General features: G+C 33.3%; 1 protein-coding gene across 1 annotated transcript; it reads left to right on the plus strand.

Annotated features, from left to right (window-relative positions):
* Nucleotides 1-3,906: 3,906 nt before the first annotated feature.
* Nucleotides 3,907-23,627, plus strand: LOC110108810 (U4/U6 small nuclear ribonucleoprotein Prp31 homolog). Its single transcript, XM_028698148.1, has 9 exons — nucleotides 3,907-3,986; nucleotides 5,884-5,936; nucleotides 10,486-10,551; nucleotides 10,705-10,842; nucleotides 12,234-13,126; nucleotides 13,214-13,284; nucleotides 14,533-14,638; nucleotides 16,158-16,233; nucleotides 23,086-23,627. Exons 2-9 carry the CDS (start codon nucleotides 5,934-5,936, stop codon nucleotides 23,191-23,193), a joined length of 1,461 nt encoding a protein of 486 aa, XP_028553981.1. The 5' UTR covers nucleotides 3,907-3,986; nucleotides 5,884-5,933; the 3' UTR covers nucleotides 23,194-23,627.
* The last annotated feature ends 727 nt before the right edge of the window (nucleotides 23,628-24,354 follow it).

A 24,354-nucleotide genomic window follows, 5' to 3' on the forward strand; every position in this document is an offset into this window, starting at 1 on the left:
GTATGACTTGATTCATATACAATTATCACAATCTTGAACATTTATTTGTTCTTGATTAATAATAATGGTTTTTCTTTTTGAAAGATCGAGCATCATTTTAGCCTATATATATTATCAAGCATAACATGATGGAGCAATGTTGCATAAGCCATTTCTAAGGTAGGTGCCAAGATTAGAATGTTCGAGAGTCAAGTAATTGTAAGTCTGATGTTATCCATATAAATTTACGTGTTGGTGTGTCAAAATAGCTATTGTCGAATGTGTTGGTCTTATTGTATTTTTCAATCATTTTATTATGTAAAAAGTATAAGGATTTATATCATATCTCCAATCACCTATTTTAAAGGAACTACCTCTCTAATCTAGAGAATTTGATTTTTTTTAGTGCTCCAATTTGTAAGAGAGGGTTATTTTATGAACTTTTAGTTGTAACGAAGAATTAATGAATGATTGAATAAAACTTAGGAATGTTTCAAATATTTATTTCTCAATGAATTGGTGTTCAAGTACCCGTAATCTTTTGTGAGATTAAGTTAATTTTAATTGTTGTTATCTAGAAATTGAATCAAATCATCGTCATCTTCTTCACTACATCTTCAACATAACAACATGCTCTCTAAAGAAACAAATAAAGCAGAGAAAGAAATGACAAGAGAAGAACAGGAGAAACAGAAAAGCTTGAAGAAAATATTATTTCATGTCATATCACCGACAGTACAGGCCATGTATATATAGACTGAACTATTTGGTTTTAGCCAATAGGAACAGAACAACTGTAATCAAGAAAGTACAATATAATATATATGATATATTTATTTATATTACTTATACTCTCCAACTCTCTTCCTTCCATGGAAAATACATCCCAATAAAATAACCTTTTGACCTCTACACCCTACACAAACCCTAATTTAGATTCCTCCATATCTAAAAACCTTTACACATTTTGCTCATCACCCATCAAACTTTAGAACTCTTTTATCCTTATCAATCAACTCTTAGGCTTCATTTGGGACGGCTTTATTCATGCTTCTTAAAGTAACTTTTTAGTACGAAAAATAAATTTTTTGTACTAAAAAACTGCTTTCATAAGCAGTAAGAAAATTGTCCTAAATGAAGTCTTAATCTCCACATTATGCCTATGCCCTGAGCCCACTTCTATATCCTTTCAAATAAATTTCAAACCTAAAAGCTTTCTCTGAGTTCCTAAGTTTTGATAGCCAATATCCAACCATTACCATGTACGTTAACCCTAGCCCTTCCCACTCCATTCCCTATATATACACTCATAACATAACAAATCAATATACTAAGATCAACCCCTTTAAGTCTATCCACCAATTTAGCTTCTTGTTTATATTTGTCATGCTTAGTAAATGTGCTAAAAAGTTTTGTTCAATTTATATTCATTTATTTTAGAAAATAAGTGTAACGAAAGCTCTATTAAACTTTTATTATAAATATTTCTTGAATTTGAAATTTTTGTATAAGAAAGCCGTTTTAAAAAGCAATTCAAAAGATATCCCAAACGAAACCTTAAATTGTAAAAGTTGGGTGTCTAAAATTCTTTGAAAACTCTTCTATTTAAACCTACATATTATGCACAACCCATAAAGCAACCTTGGTTTTTGTGCAATTAATCGTGCCAAAAAAAAATAATGATGTGTATATTATATTAATTTATAATTAAGGATATTTTTGGAATAGCTTTTTGGCTATTTTGTTTTTTAGACAATAATTATAATTTTGTTTGATTATTGCTTTCTCAAAAGTTTTTATGATGAAAAGTTATTTTTTACAATCATAATAACAAAGCTGTTTTCTCCACTGTAATTTCACAACCAACTTTATAAAATACTGCAGCAATCCCAAAAAGACTCTAAATCTTAAATAAATTTGGTGGGTTGAAAAGAATTTGTTTGCAAATAGATCATAATCATTCAGATATTAAGAATATGTCAAAGCACTTGATCCTTGAGGTATAATAAATATTTGATAATATTAAATAATTTTTATTATAATCAAATCAATAAGGATTAAATTATACAATATATGGTTACTAGGGCATTACTAACCAAAAACCCCATTTTACACTCCAAAATACAATAAAACTCCAAAGTGCAGTAATGCATATCCAATTGAATTCCATTTCTTTCTCCTCTTTCGCCCTCTTCTTCATCTTTCGCGTGCTTATCGACAAATCTTGTAACATAAAAAATTACAATTGGCGTCGCAATATTCATCTACCGAATTTTGACATGCCATTCAGCGTTCGAACGGAGCAAATGACGAATTGAATATCACCGTATACAGTTTGGTTGGAAATGATCTTAATAGCAAATATGAAATATATGGAACTCCTATAAATTTTAAGAGTGACTAAAAATCAACTCGTCACCTTAAGGATTCATTTGTGACAGTTTTTTAGATTTCAATCCTATCTAATTTGTACAACAAATTCTCAAAATTGATGTGAATTACATGTTTAGTGAGAATTTAATAGTTTGCTATAGACTTATGATCCCTTGCATTGTTTTGATGAATTGCAAACAATTTAACTATATTTTATTCTTTCATGATGAATAAACTTTTTTGCAAAAAAAATTTAAAAAAAGTTATTTAACTAACTAATATTAATTTTTATGATTAAATTTTTTAGTTAATATATCTTATTTAATTAAAACCTTAATATTAAAAAAAAATTTATGGAAGTTTATACAAATAATATTACTGGGCATGGACATACATACTTATAAATTACTATATATATACATAAAAATTTAATAATATTAATTTAGATTTACAAAATAAAATAATAAATTACAAATTATAGATTTATCCGAGGTTTTAAAAATCGGATCAAACTAGTCGGTTCAACCATGAACCAGTCCGGTGGTTGGTCTGATTGGCTGAAGTGACTGAGCAAACAATGAACCGACAAAAAACAGGCTAAGAACCCAATTGAACCGTCAAATTGTAGAATTTGGCAGTTTTAGAATAATCGGCTAGTTCTTAAAAACACAAATCACAGTCGTCCATCTAACATTGAATGGCTTAGATTAATTAGGGAATTAATTTACCTCAAACGTCTGCCCTAAGTAAGCTATATGCCATGCATTTCATCTCTCAGAACACTCGATCTCACCATCTCTGAGTTTCCACTAGTCGACTGTAAGCCTCTACTTCATCCGTTCGATTTTCACAATTTTATTTATCGCAGTGTGCCATCTTTCACGCGAAATTATTATGTGCGGTGGATGTTTCATATACTCATATCACCCAATTACTATACCAACATGTTGATGACATGGGCCCTACTTATTACCCTCGGCTGTTGACCACGCAAAATAATTTGACATCTTTCAAGGGGGCTGTTTAGCCTGTTTGGCAACAAGTGAGATTTAAATTTATTGGGATTTAATAAATCCTATAAAACTAGTTTTAGTAAATTCTAAAAATTGTTTGATATGAAAAATGTTAAATTTCGAGAAACTTTGGTAACATATTTCTTGATTTATGGCAATTAGAAATTTAAATGGGAAGAAGATGATTATAAATTAAAATATAAATTTATAAAAAAAAATTAATATGTAAAAAAACATAATTTTTAAAATTATAATAGCTTTAAAATTGATAAATATAAATATATGATTAAAAAAATTTAAAATAAAATAAGAAAAATAATATGCTAGGAATATTCCTTTTTTCATGTTAGAAAATGAAGTTCGATTGGAGTCGAGTTACTGTATTTTGGAGTTTTACTGCATTTTGGAGTGAGAAATGAGTTTTTCGGTTGGAGATGCCCTTAGAGGCGTCTAGGTTTGCGTTTCATCTTCTCATTTCGTCGTTGCTGTTCGGCTTGGTTGCTTCCCAGGAGGTGTAGAGATTGCACGCTTCGCTTCTTCGGCTCCTTCGTGGTTGTTCAACTTCGCTCCTTCGACGACATTTTGATCGGAAGCAACAACGGGAGCTCTCTGGCTGTGTAGGTAACTTTCTACCTTTGGCGCGCTTCTTCGCCCAAATCCCATAAATCCGCCGAACCGAGGGATTTAGTAATCAGGGATTTAATCCGTAAATCCTTAAATCCGGGATTTACCCATCGCGGGGATTTAACGCGCACAGAAAAACCGTTTGGCTGGATTTAGCGTAAATCCGACTTAAATCCCGCTGTAAATCCGATACTAAACAGCCCCCAAATTCAGGATACCTCGACCATCGAGAAGCAAGGAAGTCGCGACGGGAGCTCGCCGGAGAAGGAATCGACGGGATCAATGGTATTGCGTGTTTAAGGAGAGTTGGGCTTCGCGACACGCTGAATCTTTTATTTTCCTCTTTTATATTTATCCGTTGCTTTGCTGCTTCGCCTGAAGTAGAGTTCTAAAAGAGTCGAAGCTTCTCCGCCTCCTTAGACGTTTTTCAGGTCGGATGGGAAGTCGGGCCGGGAACTCGCCGGGAAGGTAACGATATTTCTCCCCTTTCGCGCGCTTCTTCGGTCGGAATTACGAAATCCGCAAAAAGTTGGCTTTACAAAATCCGGCATTTAGGGCAAAAATGGCGAAAACGCCGTGAAGTAGAGATTAGACTTACCGTGAGGTTTAACTTTGTAGATTTTGGCTTTTAGCAGGATTTAGCTTAAATCTTGCCTAAATTCTGGCCTAAATCCTGCATCCAAAGTCCAAACAAGCCCTAAAAATACAGGAAGAAATAAGTTGTTAACAATAAAACAAGGGGAGGAGAGTAAGATTTTTTCAACAATGAGACCATCCGACCAATATGTTGACGGGGTATGAAAATGGTGAAACAACTATCATATTCTCTGGCTGGCAAGCAAGAAGAAGCATAACATAGTAATTCCGTCATATTTCTTGCATATCCTGGTGATTTATGCTGGTGGGGAGGTGGAGGAAGAATTTTAAATAAAATCAGGCTATTTATCAGGTTATAGTTAAAAACTTTAGATGGACTCTCCATGAGATTTAGTGATTCAATGGAAGCTATCAAAACTTTTTTGGCTGAATATATGGAGTCAAATATGTATTTTGAATATAATAAATTCTTCTGGTGTGGGTAGTTAGATAGTTCAAGATAGAGGCTTGGGTTTCATTTGGGACAAATTTTTTATTATTTTTTGTAGTGGTTTTATAGTATAATTTTTTTAAAAGTAGCGAAAGAGTAATGGCTCAAAACTATCTTAAACAAAGCCTTAATCATTAAATTACTAATTTATATGGAGTAAGGTAAAATTGAAAATACTTTTAAGCTATACCACGTTAGAAACAATATAAAACAATACTTTAATACTAGGCTTGTCTCTCTTAAACTTATTAGAGGTTGTTTGGCAACGAGTAGGATTTAACTCTTGAGCAGGTTTAAATGAATCTTATAAATATGAATTTACTAAATTCTGAGATTGTTAAATTCTAAAAATTATCTGACAAAAAATGTTAAGTTTTAATAAGTCCTGTGAAATATTTGATAACATAACTCAGCATGTATGACCTTTAGTTCTTTAAAAATTCAAATTTAATTTGTGTTCAACGATATGAAGCGATTAGTTCAGGATTCGAGGTAGTTAATTAACTGATAATGTATTTATTTATTTAGTTCTAATAAGTCATTTATTTATTTATGACTAATTCGGCTTTTGAAAGAGTTTGCTGAGTGGGGTTTGGTTCATGTTTTAAACAATTAAAAAGGCTGCTCCTATTCGGTTTTAAATTATTCTACAACACGGTTCCGTTTGGTTTTATATTGATTTTAAGCTTATTAATGCTTATATTTGATGAAGCTATGATTTTTAGATGTGCCTTTTCATTCAACTATGTTACTTATATAATGTCAGGTTGCTACATTTACTGATTTCTTTTTCTTCTAGTTTTGCAGATAGAAGTTGAATTTAAGGCTTGTTTGTGCGAAATTGGAAAAACCAAGTAATGGTTAGTCTATATATTTTTAGTTTGGAAAAATCATTTATTTTCATTAAATTAAGCTGATATTGATCTATGCATGTTTTAGTGCGTAGGAAAAATAATTTAATGGTTGAGAAAAAAAAAAAAAAGCTTTCTTCTCGTGGCTTATGAAGTATTTAAGAAAGGATATATAATTTTCAGGCACACTTTTTTCCTATAATTCTTAATGTTAGTTGTGCAAGCTGCCAATACTAGGTATTGATAGCAAAAATTTGAGGTTTAGAGTAGTGTTTGGTAGGGATAAGCCTTCGGGCTGTTGCTTTTTAACAAGAAACTTTAATTATCGTAGATGTTGTTTTTTAGTGTACTATTTATCTAGAAATGGGTTGTTTCTTTCAGTCACAACTAATGCACACCTTTCGTTTGCATATTCAAAATGGTGTATTTCCAACATAAAGCTTTATGACAGTTTACTCATTTTTATTAGCAAAACCTTTTGTGGAGTTTATCATATTGGTGGTAGATGGATGGACAAAGAAAGGAACTTTGGATTATCATCAAGTTTGGCATATTAGCAATGCAATTAATTTAATTGAAATAATTGTGATAAAGCTAATGATGATGGTAATAATATCTTACAATTCAGCTATCAAATTTTATCTTAGTAGCTTTTCTTTTGTTGAGAAATACATATATTTTTTCTTGTTATTGCATCTAAACACACAACCAACCCTAAAGAGGACAAGAAATATTTTATAAAATTTTCTACCTCCAATAAATAACACATTAATGCTATCTATTTTGACATAACGAACCAGAATAAATATATTTAATTACCATATAGAATGCCTTATCAAATAGTGCACGAGTTTTGTGGAGAGAACGTGTTCATGGGCACAAGGATCTACCTCATTTGGGCCTTCTAATATTTGATTTTATGGTATATCAAGCTAGAACTAGTCCCAGTTAACAATTCCGTTAAACTTGGGATTTGACTTTAGAAAGCCCACCTAATTGAGTCTTGAATGCCTTTTTGGTTATTTTTATATGCATATTTCCTTGAAAAATTATGCTACAAAAGTTGAGTTCTTTGTATGGTGTAATATAGTGTACATCTACAAACTAAATGATGATTATTTTTTGTTTAATACATTGGATTGAGCCTAATTCAAATTTGTTTAATACTTTCAAACTACCTTGAATGGAAGAAATAAAGGTTTAGGGCCGTCGAAAGTGTACTGTTGGATTTAGAAAGTGTAATGTTGGATTTAGGGGTTCTTGAACATTTATTTAAGGTTATTTGTGGGTTCATGTGAATCAAATGTCATGATTTCAAAAATAGCATAGAATTGATTTAGGTGCCTAAAATCACGCGGTTAGATTGGAAGGAATTTTCCTAGGCTTAAGTGTTGGAGATAGACAACTTCTATATGGTTCTTGGTTGAAGGAGGTAGGGAACACTGCTTTAAGAATTTTTAGGAATTCAAATGAGAGATTTTAATGGAGTTTGAATTCTGATGCATTTTGGAAGTAAAAACAACAAGATAACATGTAGAAAACTGTATGAATTTGAAGATAATGGCTGATTTTGATTAATACTTAAACAATAATGAAAGATAAAATTGATCTTATATTCGAGAGGTAGATCGACTCTCCACAAACCCTAGACGCCGCTAGGAAACTCACCTAGAGAAAAGCTACAGAAGAAAAATAACTTGCATCAACTCAAAATACAACATAATTAGTCCTAAATAGGCTATCCTAACTCCCTCCAAAATCAGTCTGCTTTTCCCAAATGATTTCCTATCTAATTTGAATTTAATTTGGAACTCTTTCTCTAAATAATTCCCTCCTAATTTTAAGAAAAACCTTCCTAAATATCTCTCACTATATTTCTCCTCATTCCATTTTGAATTACAACTCTCCTTGGCCTAACAGGAGGGGCTGAAATCCCCTCCCTGTTTCTGCCCAGGTTTTCTGTTGGGCTCAGTTCTTTTGAACTGGGTGGATGCCTTCTACCCATAGAGGGAGCCGGAGTAACAAATTCCTTCATATCAATTGGAACGTAATGCTTTGGCTATTTATTTTATTTCATCCTCAATGTGAGGGATTTGTTTCCCCCAAGAGTTGATAGAGAAAGCCCCCATCATAAATGAACATAATAGGGTGTGAGTGATAAAAAAGGAAACTACTGTAACACAAACACTAGTGTCATGCTAGCATGCAACTTAAAAAAAAAAAGTCTAGTGCCAGAATAATAAACAACTGAAATAGCAGACAACTTCTAAGGAAAGTAGTAAGTTCTATACAATCCAAACTTTCGGGCCGCTTAACTTATAGGGTTAGGTTGTAAGATTCACTTTCAGGCTACTTCAAAACACAGAGGCCTTAAGACCTACCAAAATAGTCAGGCATCTTCCAAGGGAATTCGTAAGATCTGCTATTCGAGAAACTTCTACTAGAAGTAATGCACCTACAATTGAAATATCAGGCTACTTTAAATGAAGCAATAAGACTCATACGTTAGGAAAACTTTAGTAAAATTCCTAAAACCCAAAAATAGCCAGACAACTTCCAAGGAAGTCATAACCAACAAGCCATTGAGCCTGTAGGGCTAGGTTGTAAGATCCACCTAACATGCCACTTCTAAATGCAGAAGCTGTAAGACCTACCTCAAAACTAAACCTAACGGGCAACTTCTAAATGAAGCAGTATGACCCACACGCTAGGAAAACTTCTAAGTAAAATCCCTAAAATCCAAAAAAAAAAAGCCCAACAATTTTTTAGGGAAGTCATTAGACCTATACAAACAAAAATCAACGGGTCATTTAACTTATAAAGGCTAGGCTGTAAGACCCATCATTAGGCTACCTCTAAATCCAGAAGCCATAAGACCTGTCAAAATAGCCAGGCATCTTTCAAGGGAAATTGTAAGACCTGCTATTTAAAAAACCTCTACAAGAAATGAGGAACCGTCAACCAAACATCCGGGCTACTTTCAATGAAAGCCGTAAAACCCATTTCTAAAAATCTACAGGCTACTTTCAATGAAAGTCGTAAGACCCACTTCTAAAATTGCTACTTCTAATGGAAGCCGTAAGCTTCGAACCAATTCAATTAATCGGGTAACTTCTAAACGAAGTCATAAATCCCAAACTAAATCTACTATTGGGTTTTCTAATAGATGTAAACCTCAAACCATCTTTTAAAGCTACAACTCATATCTAACTACTTTAGTTAACTCAAGATCCCTTAGAGGAGGCAACTCATAGTTGTTAATCAAATTTTCTGGACACTACGATCAACGATCACTAGTATTGTTAGACTGAAATCTACGGTATTCTTAGGATGACAGAATCATGGGATCTTGATTGGGTTTAGTTTCATCCCCCATAAATGAGACTAAAACACCTAAAATTATTCTTCCTTAATCGAGAGTTCTCTCTTACACAGTAAAAAGGGTAATTAACTATGAGGGCTTGCGCTTATAGGAAGTAAGGACCTAGTTCTTGCTAATCTCTGATATTACTCTGAGGGAAAATCTGGTTAACCATAATCTACCTGAAGGAGAATGGAATCCTATGTATGTAAAGTGGGATTCATGCTTGTGCGCCATTTTTCTTGAGCGAACATTTAAGTGTCACTTCATTTGGACTGAGCTATGGTGCAGCACTTAAATGTGATATCTTAGCAAATCCTTGCCTACATAAGGTCTCTTCCAAGGAACGCCAAACAATGGAAAAAATTAAATTAGTATTAAGTTTATGATTGGTTGGTCTAATGCCATTCTTCAATCTTTCTCATCTGGTATTGGGACCGAAAATATAATTTTGATGTTATATTCTAGACACTGAATATAATTCAGTTTATCATTGCCATAATATATCTTTTCCAAAATTTCTTATATCTAATTCTCTTGGACTGCTAGTGGATTCTTCATGTGACTGGTCCCCTTATGGCCCCAGTGTAACTTTCAATGTGGCTGCCTATACTGTTGTACTCCTGATGTGGTATTGTGGTGTAGCCTTGCCGTATTTAATTGACAACTCCAACCTGATGATGGATTGAACCTTCTGTTGCCTTCAGAGCCTCCTGGACAACTTTTACATTGGATAATTTTTTTTGGAAGAAAGATAAATATTTAAGATGTTCAGAGAGGATGTCATTATTAGAGTGTTTAGGCTTCAAATAGAAAAAAGGTTGCTGAGGGTTGAGATTTAGTTGCAAAACCAATTTTTTGGGTACTTATTCCAAACTTCTGAGTGCTGTCAAAAGTAGCATTCCTATGAATGTTGAAGTAGAAAATATCTGAGACTTCAGTGGTGATTTACACAGTGATTGAGTTGTATTCCTTTCCCTTCAATAATGGTAACCTTTCTGACAATGTTAGGGACAAATTGAACTTTCATAATGATAAACTCTCTTGATTGTAGGAGTAAATGATTGTCATATTTGAGTAAGTTTATATGAATCTTCTTCTTAAAATAATGCTAACCTTTTAATTCAAATTAGCAGTGATTATTGTTATTCGATGCTTTGAATTTTGACTTGTTTGCTTTTGATTTTTCTTCTTCAGGCTAATCTTGCTGATTCTTTCTTGGCTGATCTTGAAGAGTTATCTGACGATGAGGCTCCTGTTCCTGTGAGTAGATATATTTACCTGACAAGGCTGTTCACCTATTTCTAATTGGGAATTTACGTTTTTGGGTTTATAATTCTGCTTTTTTAATAAGTCTTCCTTCATTTTTGGCATCTTGAATTGTTATTTTATAGTATTTATATTTCCTTTGCTTAGGATGAAGATGAAGCGGAAGTTGGTGACATGGAAGAAGATGGAGATGATGATATGGATGACCTGGAAGCACTCAATTATGATGAACTTGATAGTGTTTCTAAATTGCAGAAAACTCAAAGATATAATGATATTATGGAAGTAAGATGGCATTGATCTTTGTACATCTTATGTTTATCACTTCCTTCAATTAGCTTCAAATTAGTAAACTAGATTTTGGTATGCACCTGCCGCCTTACGCTTGTTGCTACCCCAGGGCTTCGTTAATGATCCTTTTAAAATCAGATAGCTCCCCTTTCTTCAAAACTGTCTTTTCTTGACCAATTTGTCTTTTGTTGGTATCAATTCATTTTTCTTGCCTTATTTATTTATTTTTATCCATTATTGATTTTCTTCATGCCTGGTAGACCAAAAAGATGAAGGAATTTCTTAACTTTTTAATACTATTTTGAGATGAAGGATTTTCTTATTGCTTAGGAGATGAAGGAATTTCTTGACTTACTAAACTTTTTAATACTATTTTGAAGACTAAAAAGATGCCAAATGAGTGGAGAATGAGTGTGTTAATTCCTATTTTTAAGAATAAAGGTGATGCACAAGATTATGCGAATTATAGAGGTATTAAGTTAATGTGTCATACTTTAAAACTATGGGAGCGAGTTATGGAGCATAGGTTGCGATGTGATACTGATGTTTCTCAAAATCAGTTTGGATTCATGCCGGGTAGGTCGACTATGGAAGCCATACATTTATTAAGAGGTTTGATGGAGAAATATAGAGTAAATAAGGAGGATCTACGTATGATACTTATTGATTTAGAAAAAGCATATGATAAAGTTCCAAGAGAAGTGCTATGGAGAGTTCTTGAAAAGAAAGGAGTCAATAATGCTTATATTTAAATCATTAAAGATATGGATGCAGGAGCTATTACTTGTGTTCAAACACAAGGTGGATTGACCAAGTATTTCCCTATTTTGGTTGGGTTACATCAAGGATCAGCCTTAAGCCCATATCTTTTTGCTTTAATCATGGATGTTCTCACTAGACATTTGCAAGAGGATGTACCTTGGTGTATGCTTTTTGCTGATGATATTCTTCTTGTTGATAAGACTAGAGAGGGAGTTGAAGGTAAACTTGAATTATGGAGGTCAACCGTATAGTCTAAAGGTTTTCGCTTGAGTAGATCTAAAACGGAATATATGAAGTGTAATTTTAGTAGTAATAGACCTAGTGAGGGGATTGTGACTTTGGGCGATCAAGTCATTAATAAGAGTACACGTTTTAGATATCTTAGATCTATTGTTCAGAGTGATGGTGAAATAGATGGGGATATTATCAGCGGAATTCAAGTTGGATGGTTGAAGTGAAGGAATGCATCGGGCTTGCTATGTGATAGAAATGTACCCCTCAAACTTAAGGGAAAATTCTATGTGATAGAAATGTACCCCTTGCATCGGGCTCGCTTTGCCTACTAAATTTTGATGAGCATTCTGTCTTTCTCAAGATGCTTTTGTCTGTTATCTTAATCACAGAAAGTTGAAGAAGCGCTGCAGAAAGGATCAGATATTTCTGGTCAAGGGATGGTTTTAGAGGATGATCCCGAATATCAGCTTATTGTGGATTGTAATGGTTTATCAGTGGACATTGAAAACGAAATTATCATTATTCATAATTTCATACGTGACAAATACAGGATGAAGTTCCCTGAACTCGAATCTCTTGTGAATCACCCTATTGATTATGCTAGGTTGGTTAAAAAGATTGGAAATGAGATGGACTTAACTCTTGTGGACTTGGAAGGGCTTTTACCCTCGGCTATTATTATGGTAGTTTCTGTCACTGCATCAACTACCAGTGGTAAGCGTCTTCCTGATGATGTCTTGAATAAAACAATTGATGCATGTGATCGAGCCCTTGCTCTTGATTTAGCAAAGAAAAAGGTACTGGATTTTGTTGAGAGTAGAATGGGATACATAGCACCAAATCTTTCTGTCATTGTTGGAAGTGCTGTTGCAGCAAAGCTTATGGGAACTGCTGGCGGTTTATCTGCTTTAGCGAAAATGCCAGCATGCAATGTACAACTCCTTGGGGCAAAGAAAAAAAATCTTGCTGGTTTTTCAACTGCAACCTCACAGTTTCGTGTTGGCTATCTTGAACAAGCAGAGATTTTCCAGAGCACTCCTCCTTCTTTGAGGACACGTGCTTGCAGACTTCTGGCTGCAAAATCAACCCTGGCAGCCAGAGTAGATTCAATAAGAGGAGATCCAACTGGGAAGACTGGAAGAAACTTACGAGAAGAGATTCGTAAAAAGATTGAAAAGTGGCAAGAGCCACCCCCTGCAAAGCAGCCGAAGCCCCTACCTGTTCCAGACTCCGAACCAAAGAAAAAAAGAGGTGGTCGTCGGCTAAGAAAGATGAAAGAAAGGTGACTACATAAGAAATTTAAATTCTTTAGATAGTTAATTCATTCTAAACGTTGATGATCGTGCTTGTTGAACTTTGCATTTTGTAGATATGCTGTTACTGATATGAGGAAGCTAGCAAACAGAATGCTATTTGGAATTCCAGAAGAGAGTTCACTAGGTTGGTACAAATGAAAGACTCTATAGCTGATGGTTTAAGGTTTTCATTCTTACAAATAGCTTTTTCGATTAGATGGCCTGAACTTCAAAAGCTAGGAGTATCATAGAGCAACTTCCGTTTGCATTAGGACTACCTTTGGGTATTTGTTGCTCTGTCTGATTTTATCAGAATGTTTATAACATACTTTCCCGATAATTGTTTTAAGCTGATTATGTGCTAGCCAGAACTACCTTCCTTGTATATATGCTAAAGTAGTAATCATTGTCTGCAGAAAACTTACTTTAAAGTTCAATTTTTTTGGATATCAAAGTAAGTCTTCCAAAACCCTTCGAAGCTATGGGCTTAAAGCTAAATGAGTTTGAAGCTTACATTTTTTATGGAGCTTGTGGTTTCTTGGTTGGCTTAAGCATTAAAAACTCAAGCTGCAGAATGAATGCATCGATCTCTATTTTGAATTACATGCATGCTTTCCTATTTTTGGATAAAAATTTTCATTTTATTCCTACTTTCAAAATGTTTTTTATGAATCACGTTTTTTCACTTCTTGGATCAGTTTTTTATTTAGTCGTGATGTTCAATTATTTTAAGTTCATGAAATTGAATATATTCCTTGCGAGGAAGTAATTTACGATCTTAAGCCCTCTTCAAATAAAGGGTGTATGTTGCATTATGCAAATATTTCCTTACATTTTGACATTTCAGCTGAGGAACTTAATTATTGTCTCCAAGGAGTTTTTTCATTTCGTGTCACCCCTTTTTCTTAGTGCGTATAACTTTGGTCTATGGCATTTATAACGAAAAGAAGCTAATATATCTTAAAAACATTCGTATTTTAGTTTATTTAAATCTTCCTAGACTTGGGCACTAACTATATGGAAACTGATGAAGCTTATCATTTGCTGAAGGGCAGGCTATTTGATTCATGATTTTGCCTCTTAAAAAATATCACCTTTTTTGTTCCTGTACGCGAGGGCTTTTTTCCCACTAGTAATATTCATACTTGATTCTTATCCTACAAATAAATGCTATCATGTTTTACTGTACATGACTTAATGGATTTCTCACCACTTATTATAATAAAAAATATGTGCCTAGATAGCCATGTTCTTTTTTTGGATAGCCATTTTCTTCTTTCTTCTTTGTTTCTCTTCATTTTGCCTTCGGCTATTTTCCTTTGTGGCCCATGTTGATGTCAATTCTACGCGAACATTTTAGATCTTCAAATGACATTTATTTTTATATTGCTAGGTGATGGCTTGGGTGAGGGGTATGGCATGCTTGGTCAGGCAGGAAGTGGGAGGTTGCGCGTGTCAGTTGCCCAAAGTAAACTTGCTACCTACCGTGCTACAAGAGCGCGTATAGGTGGTTCCCCGGTCCGCTGCAACGTCGAGGATGTGATTTAAGTCAGAAATTATACCTTACAGACCATCGAGGAGGCTCGTAGATCGAGGCAAGAGGGTAGCGTGCATCGAGGTAGGAGAAGGCTCGTGGACTGAGGAAGGAGGAGCAATCACTTTTTTTTTATCATTCATTTTTTTTACATTAATTATAATTAATTATAATTAATGATTAACTATAATATTTTTTAATTAATTATATTCATTTATAATTAATTAAAGTAATTAACTACTATTGTAATTAATTAAAATAATTAATCATATTTATCTTTAATTATTTAGAATTAATTAATATTAATTAACTTTACTTAATTAATAATAATTAATTATAATTAATTAAAAGGTTGTAATTAATTAAAATTAATTTTAATTAAATTAAAATTAATTAAAATTAATTTTAATTAAAATAAATTAAATCCTCTCTCCCTCTACCCTCTCTGTTCGGGATTCGGCCGAGGAGTTGCGTGTAAGGGAGATGGTTACCTTCACTGCCGACGAGCTCTCGACGTTGCTTCCGTTCAAAATGTTGTAACCTCCGATCCGTAGGAGGCGAAAGTCGTCCAATGAGCCAAGTCGCGAGCTCCCGTTGTGCTTCCGATCGAAATGTAGTAACTTCCGATTCACAAGGAAGGAAAATCGACGAAGAAGCGACGTTGAACAGCCACGGAGAGGCCGGAGTAGCGTGTGAAGGGAGAAAGTTGCCTTCCACAGCAAGCGAGCGCCTGTTCTTGCTTCCGATCAAATGTCTGACTTCCGATCCGACCTAAAGGGAACGTCGTCGAAAGAGCTTCATCGAACAACCACTAAGGAATCGGAGAAGCCGCGTGGAAGGGAGAAAATTATCTTCGCAGCCGACGAGCTTGTTGTTGCTTCCGAACGAGTGTCGTCGAAGGAACAAAGTCGCACAGCACTGGAGGACCGGAGCGGGAGAGAGTGGGAGCTAGAGCGAGTCGTCGAGAAAGAGTCGAACGAGGCCTTCGGCCTCGTTTTCTTTTTCCATTTAACGACGCCAATGGGTCGTGTAGACGACGTGGGTGAAATGATGGTCGCTAGATTTACGGGATTTCAGCGGCTACGACGTGCGGAGTTCGGCGCCGAACATGTATGAGAGAAACATTTTTTTTTCTTTTTGGCTCCCGTATACAGGTCAACACTCACTCTCTTACTTTCTATTTCCTGACTTCTCTCTCCCGACTCTCTCTTTCTCTCCGGTAATAAAACCAAAAAAAAAAAAATTTCCTTACATATAAAATGCAAATACGTTTTAATGGAAAATGCAATTTCTGATTGCATTTTAATAGAAAGTGCAATCCATAATTGCGTTTTATTCCATGTATGATCCTTTTTAAATTCTTTTTTAACATGATCCTTCTAATTTAAACATCAATTATGATCCTTTTAAAAATTTGCCCTATATTATGTCATGTCTGTCAATGCAAGGCACTTTGTTTTGTTGATACTTTTTAATTCTTGAAGGTTCAAGGAGAAACAGTACGGAAGTAGTGGTGCTACATCCGGATTGACGTCAAGTCTGGCATTCACACCTATACAAGTGAGTATATTATCTTCACCCTTATATTTACTGTTATTTTAAATTACAACAATCTTTATCTGGATCATTGGTTTCAATATTATTGCCGACCCCACGTAGTGGGATAAAGGCTTGATGTTGTTGTATTGGTTTAAATATTATAATTGTTTCTTTATGGTAAATGAAGTTTATTAAATTCTTGAATGCAATTAAGATGGGAAAGAAATTTTAGGCATGTCTTGCAGCGCACGATTTAAACTGCAATGAAAATTATAATGTTAAATGTAATTTAATAGTCCAAATCTTGTTTCAAATGACCATGTGAATCCCAGATGGATTCCAATATGCTATATAAGTAGTGAGGATCAAATCACTCATTTATCTAGTGGAATAAATCAAATTTATAAATTGTAAGTAGAAGGCCTAGATGATCCAATTAGGAGAAGTGAACAAGTTGAATATTGATTTTTGGATTAATAGGATCAAGTTTGACGCCACAATGAAATCATCCCTAGGATTTGAAACCTTGAACCTCCTCTTGTGAGATCAAAGGAAATACCACCGAATCAAGTGATTGGTGGTTAGATAAATATTTGTTATTTACACACCCCCCCAAAGTTTCTGAACTAATCAAGATTCGAATAAAAAACTTTCGTGGATAAAAACTAGATAAATTCTGGATAAATTTAAAGATTGTTTAAAATGTTTTTTTTTATTAATTCAACTATTTTGTTATTACATCAAAACTAAGAATATTTTCCCTATAAATAATTAAGTGCAGCTGACATGCAAAGTACGCAGAATGTTGGACTGTTGGAAAAAAAATCGTGGGCTAGAGGAGCTATTTTCTTAGTTTCCCCTCAAGGCGGTTGATAGTGAAACTTTGTTAAATGATGGTAGTGGTGGCATTGAATTTTTGAAGAGCCAACGGTTTCATGATCGGTTGTGAAAGGAAGTGTGAAAGGTTGTTCTATGGGTGTCTTTGGCGACCAATAATGGTGTTTCTTCGATGCATCTAGATCAAGAATTTTGAATGCAGGATAGTTTTGGTGGTCGCTGTTGAGGCTTTTGCTCACAACTCAACCTTGAAACATTGGATCAAATTGTGGCATGATGAGAACTCTCAATTCATGGTATTTTAAACTATCTTAGTCACTATCAATCTGTTTGCAATCCTTCTTAAATTTAAGATATATTTGAAAAGAATTTACATAACTTTCATATTATATACAACCTAACATGGAACCACTAATAATCTATCAAAGAGAAACATAAGCAAGAGTAATTAACCACAACCATATTGTACATCTAATTTATTTACATCAAAAGAATCACGTATAGTAATCAACTAATCATGACATGAAATAATACAACTTAATAAAGTATTATTTATCATGATTACCAAATAAGTCATCTACAACAAGGGGCAGAACTATCTATATTTTTCAGTGGGGGCAAACTTATAAGTAACTATTGACATATATGTCGCGGGGTTAAGGGGCAGCACCCCTGCAGGGATTTTCGGGGGCTCACCCTGCGGGGATTTTTGCGGGCGCAGCCCCCGGAACAATTTTTGATTTACTATTTCTCTTTGTATTTGGTTCATCATTCCCTAATAATAACACATCACACAATGTATTTAATTATATTGGGGACAATTGCCTAAATACCATAGTATTTTAACATTTTTAAGGGGGGGGGGGGGCAATTGTCTTAAAACCCTTGTAATAAAGGCTAAAAAATATATTGAATGAGGACAAATTATCTAAATAATAATATAATGAAAAAAAATTCAGTTGTAGTTGTACCCTCCCTTGAACCAAAATACTTACAAATACAATAGGGTAAGCAGTAAGCCCAACTTGCTATACGAATTGAATTTATTGCATGGGGGAGAATACAATATGTATGCTTATTAGTTGTCATAATATGATTACTAATCAAATCTTCCATGAATGATTTAACATTAAGTATAAATTTCTTGTGCATATGATATGAAATGCATTATGGAGTAACAATTTGTATACTATATTTTATTAGATAATATAATAGATCAGAAGTAATTTATACAAAGATCAGATGTTATAAATGACAAAACGAGGATCATTTTCCATCAATCATATTCATGTAAGGCATTTTCAGCTAGTTATCACAAACGCATGATTTTCTTTTTCAGAGATGTTTTAGTGATGTTAACTATGAAAATAGCTCCTCATATTCACTCTAGATTTTAATTTTTAATGATTTATATAAAAGATTCATTAGATACCAAGGAAAGCGAAATATATATGTATAAATTAACCAAACAAAGAGATAGGAGTAGTTAGGATTTACTGATTTAGTTCAAGTCAAGTGCATTAAGGATGAATATAAAAATTGTTTTTGTTAGAAAAAGATATTCAACAAAGGTGGATGCGATATTTTGCTAAACTTTTTGATGAAGATTGTGATAATACGATTTACTTTAGTGACCTTAGCACCCTAAATTAAAAATAAAAATTTTTGTTTTTATCGGCGTCTTAATAAAATCAAAGTTAGAGAGGCTTTAAAGAAAATGAAGTGTGGAAAAGCTGTTGGACTTGATGATATTCTGATAAAGTTGTGGAAATGCTTAGGATACGAAATAATTTTTTGGCTTACTTAACTTTTCAATATTATTTTGAAGACTAAAAAATGTCAGATGAGTGGAGAATGAGTGTGTTGATTCCTATTTTTAAGGATAAATGTGATGTATAAGATTGTGCGAATTATAGAGGAATAAAGTTAATGTGTCGTACTTTAATACTATGGGAGAAAGTATGGAGCATAGGTTATGGAATGATACTAATGTTTCTCAAAATCAATTCAGATTCATGTGGGATAGGTCTACTATAGAAGCTATACATTTATTGAGAGGTTTGATGGAGAAGTATAGAGAGAATAAGGAGGATCTCCATATGATATTTAATGATTTAGAGAAAACATATGATAAAATTCCAAGAGAACCATGGAGAGTTCTTCAGAAGAAAGTGGGTTAGTAATATTTATATTCAAATCATTAAGGATATGTATGCAGGAGCTATTACTTGTGTTCAAACACAAGGTGGTTTGACCAAGCATTTTCCTATTTCAACTGGATTACATTATGGAACAACCTTAAGCCCATATCTTTTTGCTTTAGTCATGGATGTTCTCACTAGACATTTGCAAGATGTTGTACCCTGTTGTATGTTTTTCGCTGATGATATTCTTCTTGTTGATAAGACTAGAGAGGGAGTTCAAGGTAAACTTGAATTACGAAGGTCAACTTTAGAATCTAAAGGTTTTCATTTGAGTAGATCTAAAACTGAATATATGAAGTGTAATTTTTCGTAGTAATAGATCTAGTAGGAGATTGTGACTTTGGGCGATCAATACATCAATTAGAGTACATGTTTTAGACATCTTGAGTCTATGGTTTAGAGTGTTGGTGAAATAGATGGAGACATTATTAGTAGAATTCAAGTTGGATGGTTGAAGTGGAGGAATGCATTGGCTTTCTATGTGATAGAAAAGTCCCTCTCAAATTTAAGGGAAAATTCTATAAGATGGTGGTGAGATTGGCAATGCTTTATGGTGCATAATGTTGGCCATTAAAAGAGAAGCATAATATTAAGTTAAGTGTTGTAGAGATGAGGATGCTTAGGTGGATGAGTGGCTTTACTCTTAGAGACAAAATACAAAATGAGCATATACATGAAAATGTTTGAGTAGCTCCAGTGGAAGATAAGATTACAGAGAGTCGCCTTGGATGGTTTGGTCACATAAAACGTCGGTCTTCTGATGACCCAATTTGGAGAGTAGATGTATTAGATTTGACATATGTTTAGAAATGTAGAGATAGACCTAAAACGACTTGGTTAGAAAATATTAGAAATGACTTTTCTTTATTAGATTTAAATGTAAATTTGACTCTAGACATGAACAATGGAGAAAAATGATTTATGTAACTGATCTCATGTAGTGGGATAAAGGCTTGATGTTGCTAGATGATTTAGTTATGTTCTATTGGCAAAGTACTAAATTCATCATCTTGAGCTTGTCAACTAATATCACAATCAAATAAACCTAGTAACTCTCTTTTATTAGTGAGATCCACCCCTAATGTTTATAGAAGGCTTGTTGGTCCACCTTTCTATGTAAGGTAGAGCAATCCAAACAACTTGAACACTATCCAACATTTCTTTGCTTGCTTACATTCCACAACACATAAATATAACCATGTTTTAAAAATCAGACCGGATTGACTGGTTCAATCAGTTCAATCTTGAACCGGTCATATAACCACTTTGATTCATTATAAAACCCGCTTCTACATTAAACAGGAGTGAACTAGCTAGGATTGTCGGTTCAACCGGTAAACTGGTGAACCGATCCTGGTTCTTTTGAATTGGCCGATTCAATGAACCATTTATATGATTTAAAAATTAATTTTATATATTTAGAATAAAATATTAACTTCAAATTAAATTTATTTTATTTTATTTTATTTTCTTAATAATAATTAAATTCCTAAAACAATTATTTGTTAAAGAAATTCCAATTAAGTATTTTACATGGCTTCAGATGGCTCCACCTTTCCATGTGAATTTTTACAACATGCAAACACAAAAACAAAATAAACAATGCAAACATGAATTTCTCAAGTGATTTAAGACTAAATAAGTTGAGATTCTTAAATTGACAACATGCATTATATATTTTTAAACAGGTTTTTAAATAATTTTTTATAATATAAATAATATTTATTTTTTGGGTTAATAATATGTAATAAATTTATTTATTTACTTATTCACTACAAAAATTAATTATTTATTGATTTATTATAATAAATTATCTAACATAAATAATTTATAGATATAAATTTATAATATGAATTTAATATATAATATATATAGGTATAAATCATATCCTATGATGCACAGACACGGTGACATGGATATGACACAGCACGGACACGTGACATGTCATTATTAAAAATATAGGACATGGACGTGGTTTGGACACAATATTATAATTTTAATATTTTAAAAATAATGTATAAAAATTGAATAAGTATAATATTAAAAGAATTTAGAAATAATAAGTCATTTAATTAGAATTTGTACTTAAAATGATTACTATTAGGATGTCAAGGGTTGGGCATTAATGTCGTGTATTAGTCATTGAGAGAGGAGATGACAATGTTGTCGAGAGTCGAGAATCGATGTTATGCAGTAAGTATCGGGCGTTGATTTCAAGAGGGCATCTGTCGTTGATGTTGAGAGGGCGTTGATCATCAATGTTAAAATAACTTCGAACAAAGATGAGTGTCAAGTTGTGGGTGTACAAATTACTAAAATGGAGCATCAATGTCAAGATTGTGTCGGACTTTGCTATTGAGATGGTTTTTAAATGTTGATGTTATAATGATGCAGACTTCAATGTTGAGATGACATCGGACATCGTTGTGAAACCAAATTCAGGACCCACCAAAGAGAAATGAAAATGAGAATATTCGATGAATGAGATATTGAGTGCGGCCAATTGATTTGGTGTTGTAGATAGTAAATAAGAAATTTAATTTTATGTTTTAAATAAATAAAAATTTTAAATACAAGAAGTTATAAATTTAAAAAATATTTAAGACGTGTCAGAGACATCCAATTTGTATTTAATATTTTCTTAATCATACACTTTTTCGGTGTGTCCGACACATGCTGGATGTGTATCGTGTCGAAAACTGCACGCCTCTTTGAGGAAAAATGTTAGTGCATCATAGATCATATCTACATATATAATATAATATTATAATGAATTATATTAAATTTATAAGCTTATATGTGAATTAAATTCTGATCAATAAGGATAAAAAAATTGCACAGCATTTTAGATTTTCTGCATGCTTTTGAATTGAAAAAGATTTGCTGTTAGTTTAGGAACATGGAAATTTTCTTGAGTTAGAGACGCATAGCATGGATATCTCTTAGCCCTACAACTATGGCGAGAGAATTTTCTGCAACGATAATATTCTTACTACTGGGGCATTTAGTGTAAGTGCTGATATTGAGAGTGTGATTCATGTGATTTGTAGACCTCGAGTCTATCATCCCAGAGTTGCTTGAACGATTTTATCAGATATGCAACCCATGAGGAAATGAAGACTTACCTGAAAGTGCTAATGAATATATATTGGAAGGTTTCTTCTTAAGGGATCCTATCAAGTTTTTTGAGTTTTAGATCTCTTCACTAGAGACTTTTTTTTCTTATCCTTCATGAATGAGTGCAACTGGAATCACAGAAAAGAAGGATGATGGATTCTGGAAACATTGCAGTTGCTTAGATGCAGCAGCGATAAAGGAAAAGTACCATCAACAATGAATACTGCGTTTAGAGAGGATGCTTGCAACAATAAAGGTTGCGAAAGATAGACAAGATTACAATCGCTCAGGCTTTGATACTATGTGGAGAACAGAAGAGTTGGAAGAATTTCTTCTCATTCCTTGGAAAGTATTTAATACCTAGCAATACATATAGATTGATTTAGGTAGGAAATATGAAAATTTGTCGAGACTAAAATAGACAAATATCTACAACTAGGCAAATATCTAGAATTTTATAACCACTATGAATAAGGCTTCATTTGGGACGGCTTTCTTCCTGTTTTTTTAAAGCGGCTTTCTAGTACAAAAATTTTAATTTTCGTACCATAAAGCCGCTTTATGAAGCAGTTAGAAAGCCGTCCCAAACAAAGCCTAAGATGTTAGTATCCAATAAACACATTTAATTGTGTTCTGTTAGCAGTTATCCTTTCATTCAAAATTTATCGTGATAGAATCCTATTCAGACTAACATATTATTTTTCTTCCGGTGCAGGGAATTGAACTCACAAACCCACAATCCCATGGTAATCTTTTAGGTAGTGGAACTCAAAGCACCTATTTCTCTGAAGTTGGAACGTTCTCAAAGATCAAGAGGACATAGATGTTCTTCTTTTACTGCTTTAAATGGAGAAATGCTTTGGCCGTCTTAAAGAATATGGGTTTCTGAATTATCCTGTTTATAAGTTTGAGAAGGGTGATCATATATCCTTTTTTTGGGGGGGGGATTTTCTGGCTACAATCTCTATTGCATTGTGCTTTTTTAAGGTACCAAGTTTTCCCCTTGCTGTGTAATTATGACAGATTAATGAGGTTAAGCAAGTTTTGAGGGTTGGATATTCCGAGGAGGTCAATAATTGAGGACAACCGGTTGAGATTTAACACTCAAGTTGGAGAATACAGATCTGTCAATTCCAATTTGGTAATCAGTCTCAGAAAGATAAAGTTATTAAGTCCTTTGATAACAATTTTTCTGTAATCACTTAACATAGCATCATTTGCATTAATTAATTTAGCCAAATAAGGCTTTAGCTGCAAGGAACATTTAACAACACTTTCACAACTAGCTTCTTGGTTGTGTGTAGAATATTTTTTTTAACAACTTTCATATCATCCAACATATATGAAAGAAGCTATGCAGAAATACTTTCAGTATCCTTTAAGCGAATCATGTACAGTCACGTCATTCAGTACCGAGCATTACCGAACCGTGGTAATGAGTAGGGGTGATGTGGCGCATTTTTATTGGGTTCTGAATGATGTTCGCTGTCAGCATCTAATAATTTCACCAGATTTGAAGGAAGAATAATCGCTGAAACAACTAGCTAATGTTTCTACCTAATAACGTCTCAGTCTGTCATGAGCTCCTGAACTGGCTGCAGAAACCAGATGAACAATAAAGACATATCATACCTACTCCAAAAAATATAATCATTTGCCTAAGTGATGTAGCACATCAATTGAATTAAAAATATGAAGTTAAATATTCAACTAGAAGAGCACACACAAGAGCCTAAGAAAATACTATAGTAAATGCTCACTCATGAATAAAGAATTAAATTAGAGTTTATTATTTAAATTTCACATTTAGCATTTATAAAGTTTTATTTTTCTTAGAGAATATGTAGGAGTTAGCCATTTAATAGAGATAAGATGAATTAATTGAAATGATTCACACATTCATTTATTAATAGTCAACTATTGCCTCTCCCTCCAAAATTTTTATATTATTTTTGAATTACTATAGTCATTGTAACTCTATAAA

This window comes from Dendrobium catenatum, unplaced genomic scaffold (assembly GCF_001605985.2).
Source record: "Dendrobium catenatum unplaced genomic scaffold, ASM160598v2 fragScaff_scaffold_1056, whole genome shotgun sequence".
Classification (NCBI taxonomy): Eukaryota; Viridiplantae; Streptophyta; class Magnoliopsida; order Asparagales; family Orchidaceae; genus Dendrobium; species Dendrobium catenatum.

Bases quoted from the DNA above. Each gene is read 5' to 3' on its own strand.
- LOC110108810 (XM_028698148.1), top strand. The intron at 10,552-10,704 runs GTGAGTAGATAT...TCCTTTGCTTAG, and splicing joins ACGATGAGGCTCCTGTTCCT to GATGAAGATGAAGCGGAAGT. The intron at 13,127-13,213 runs GTGACTACATAA...TGCATTTTGTAG, and splicing joins CTAAGAAAGATGAAAGAAAG to ATATGCTGTTACTGATATGA.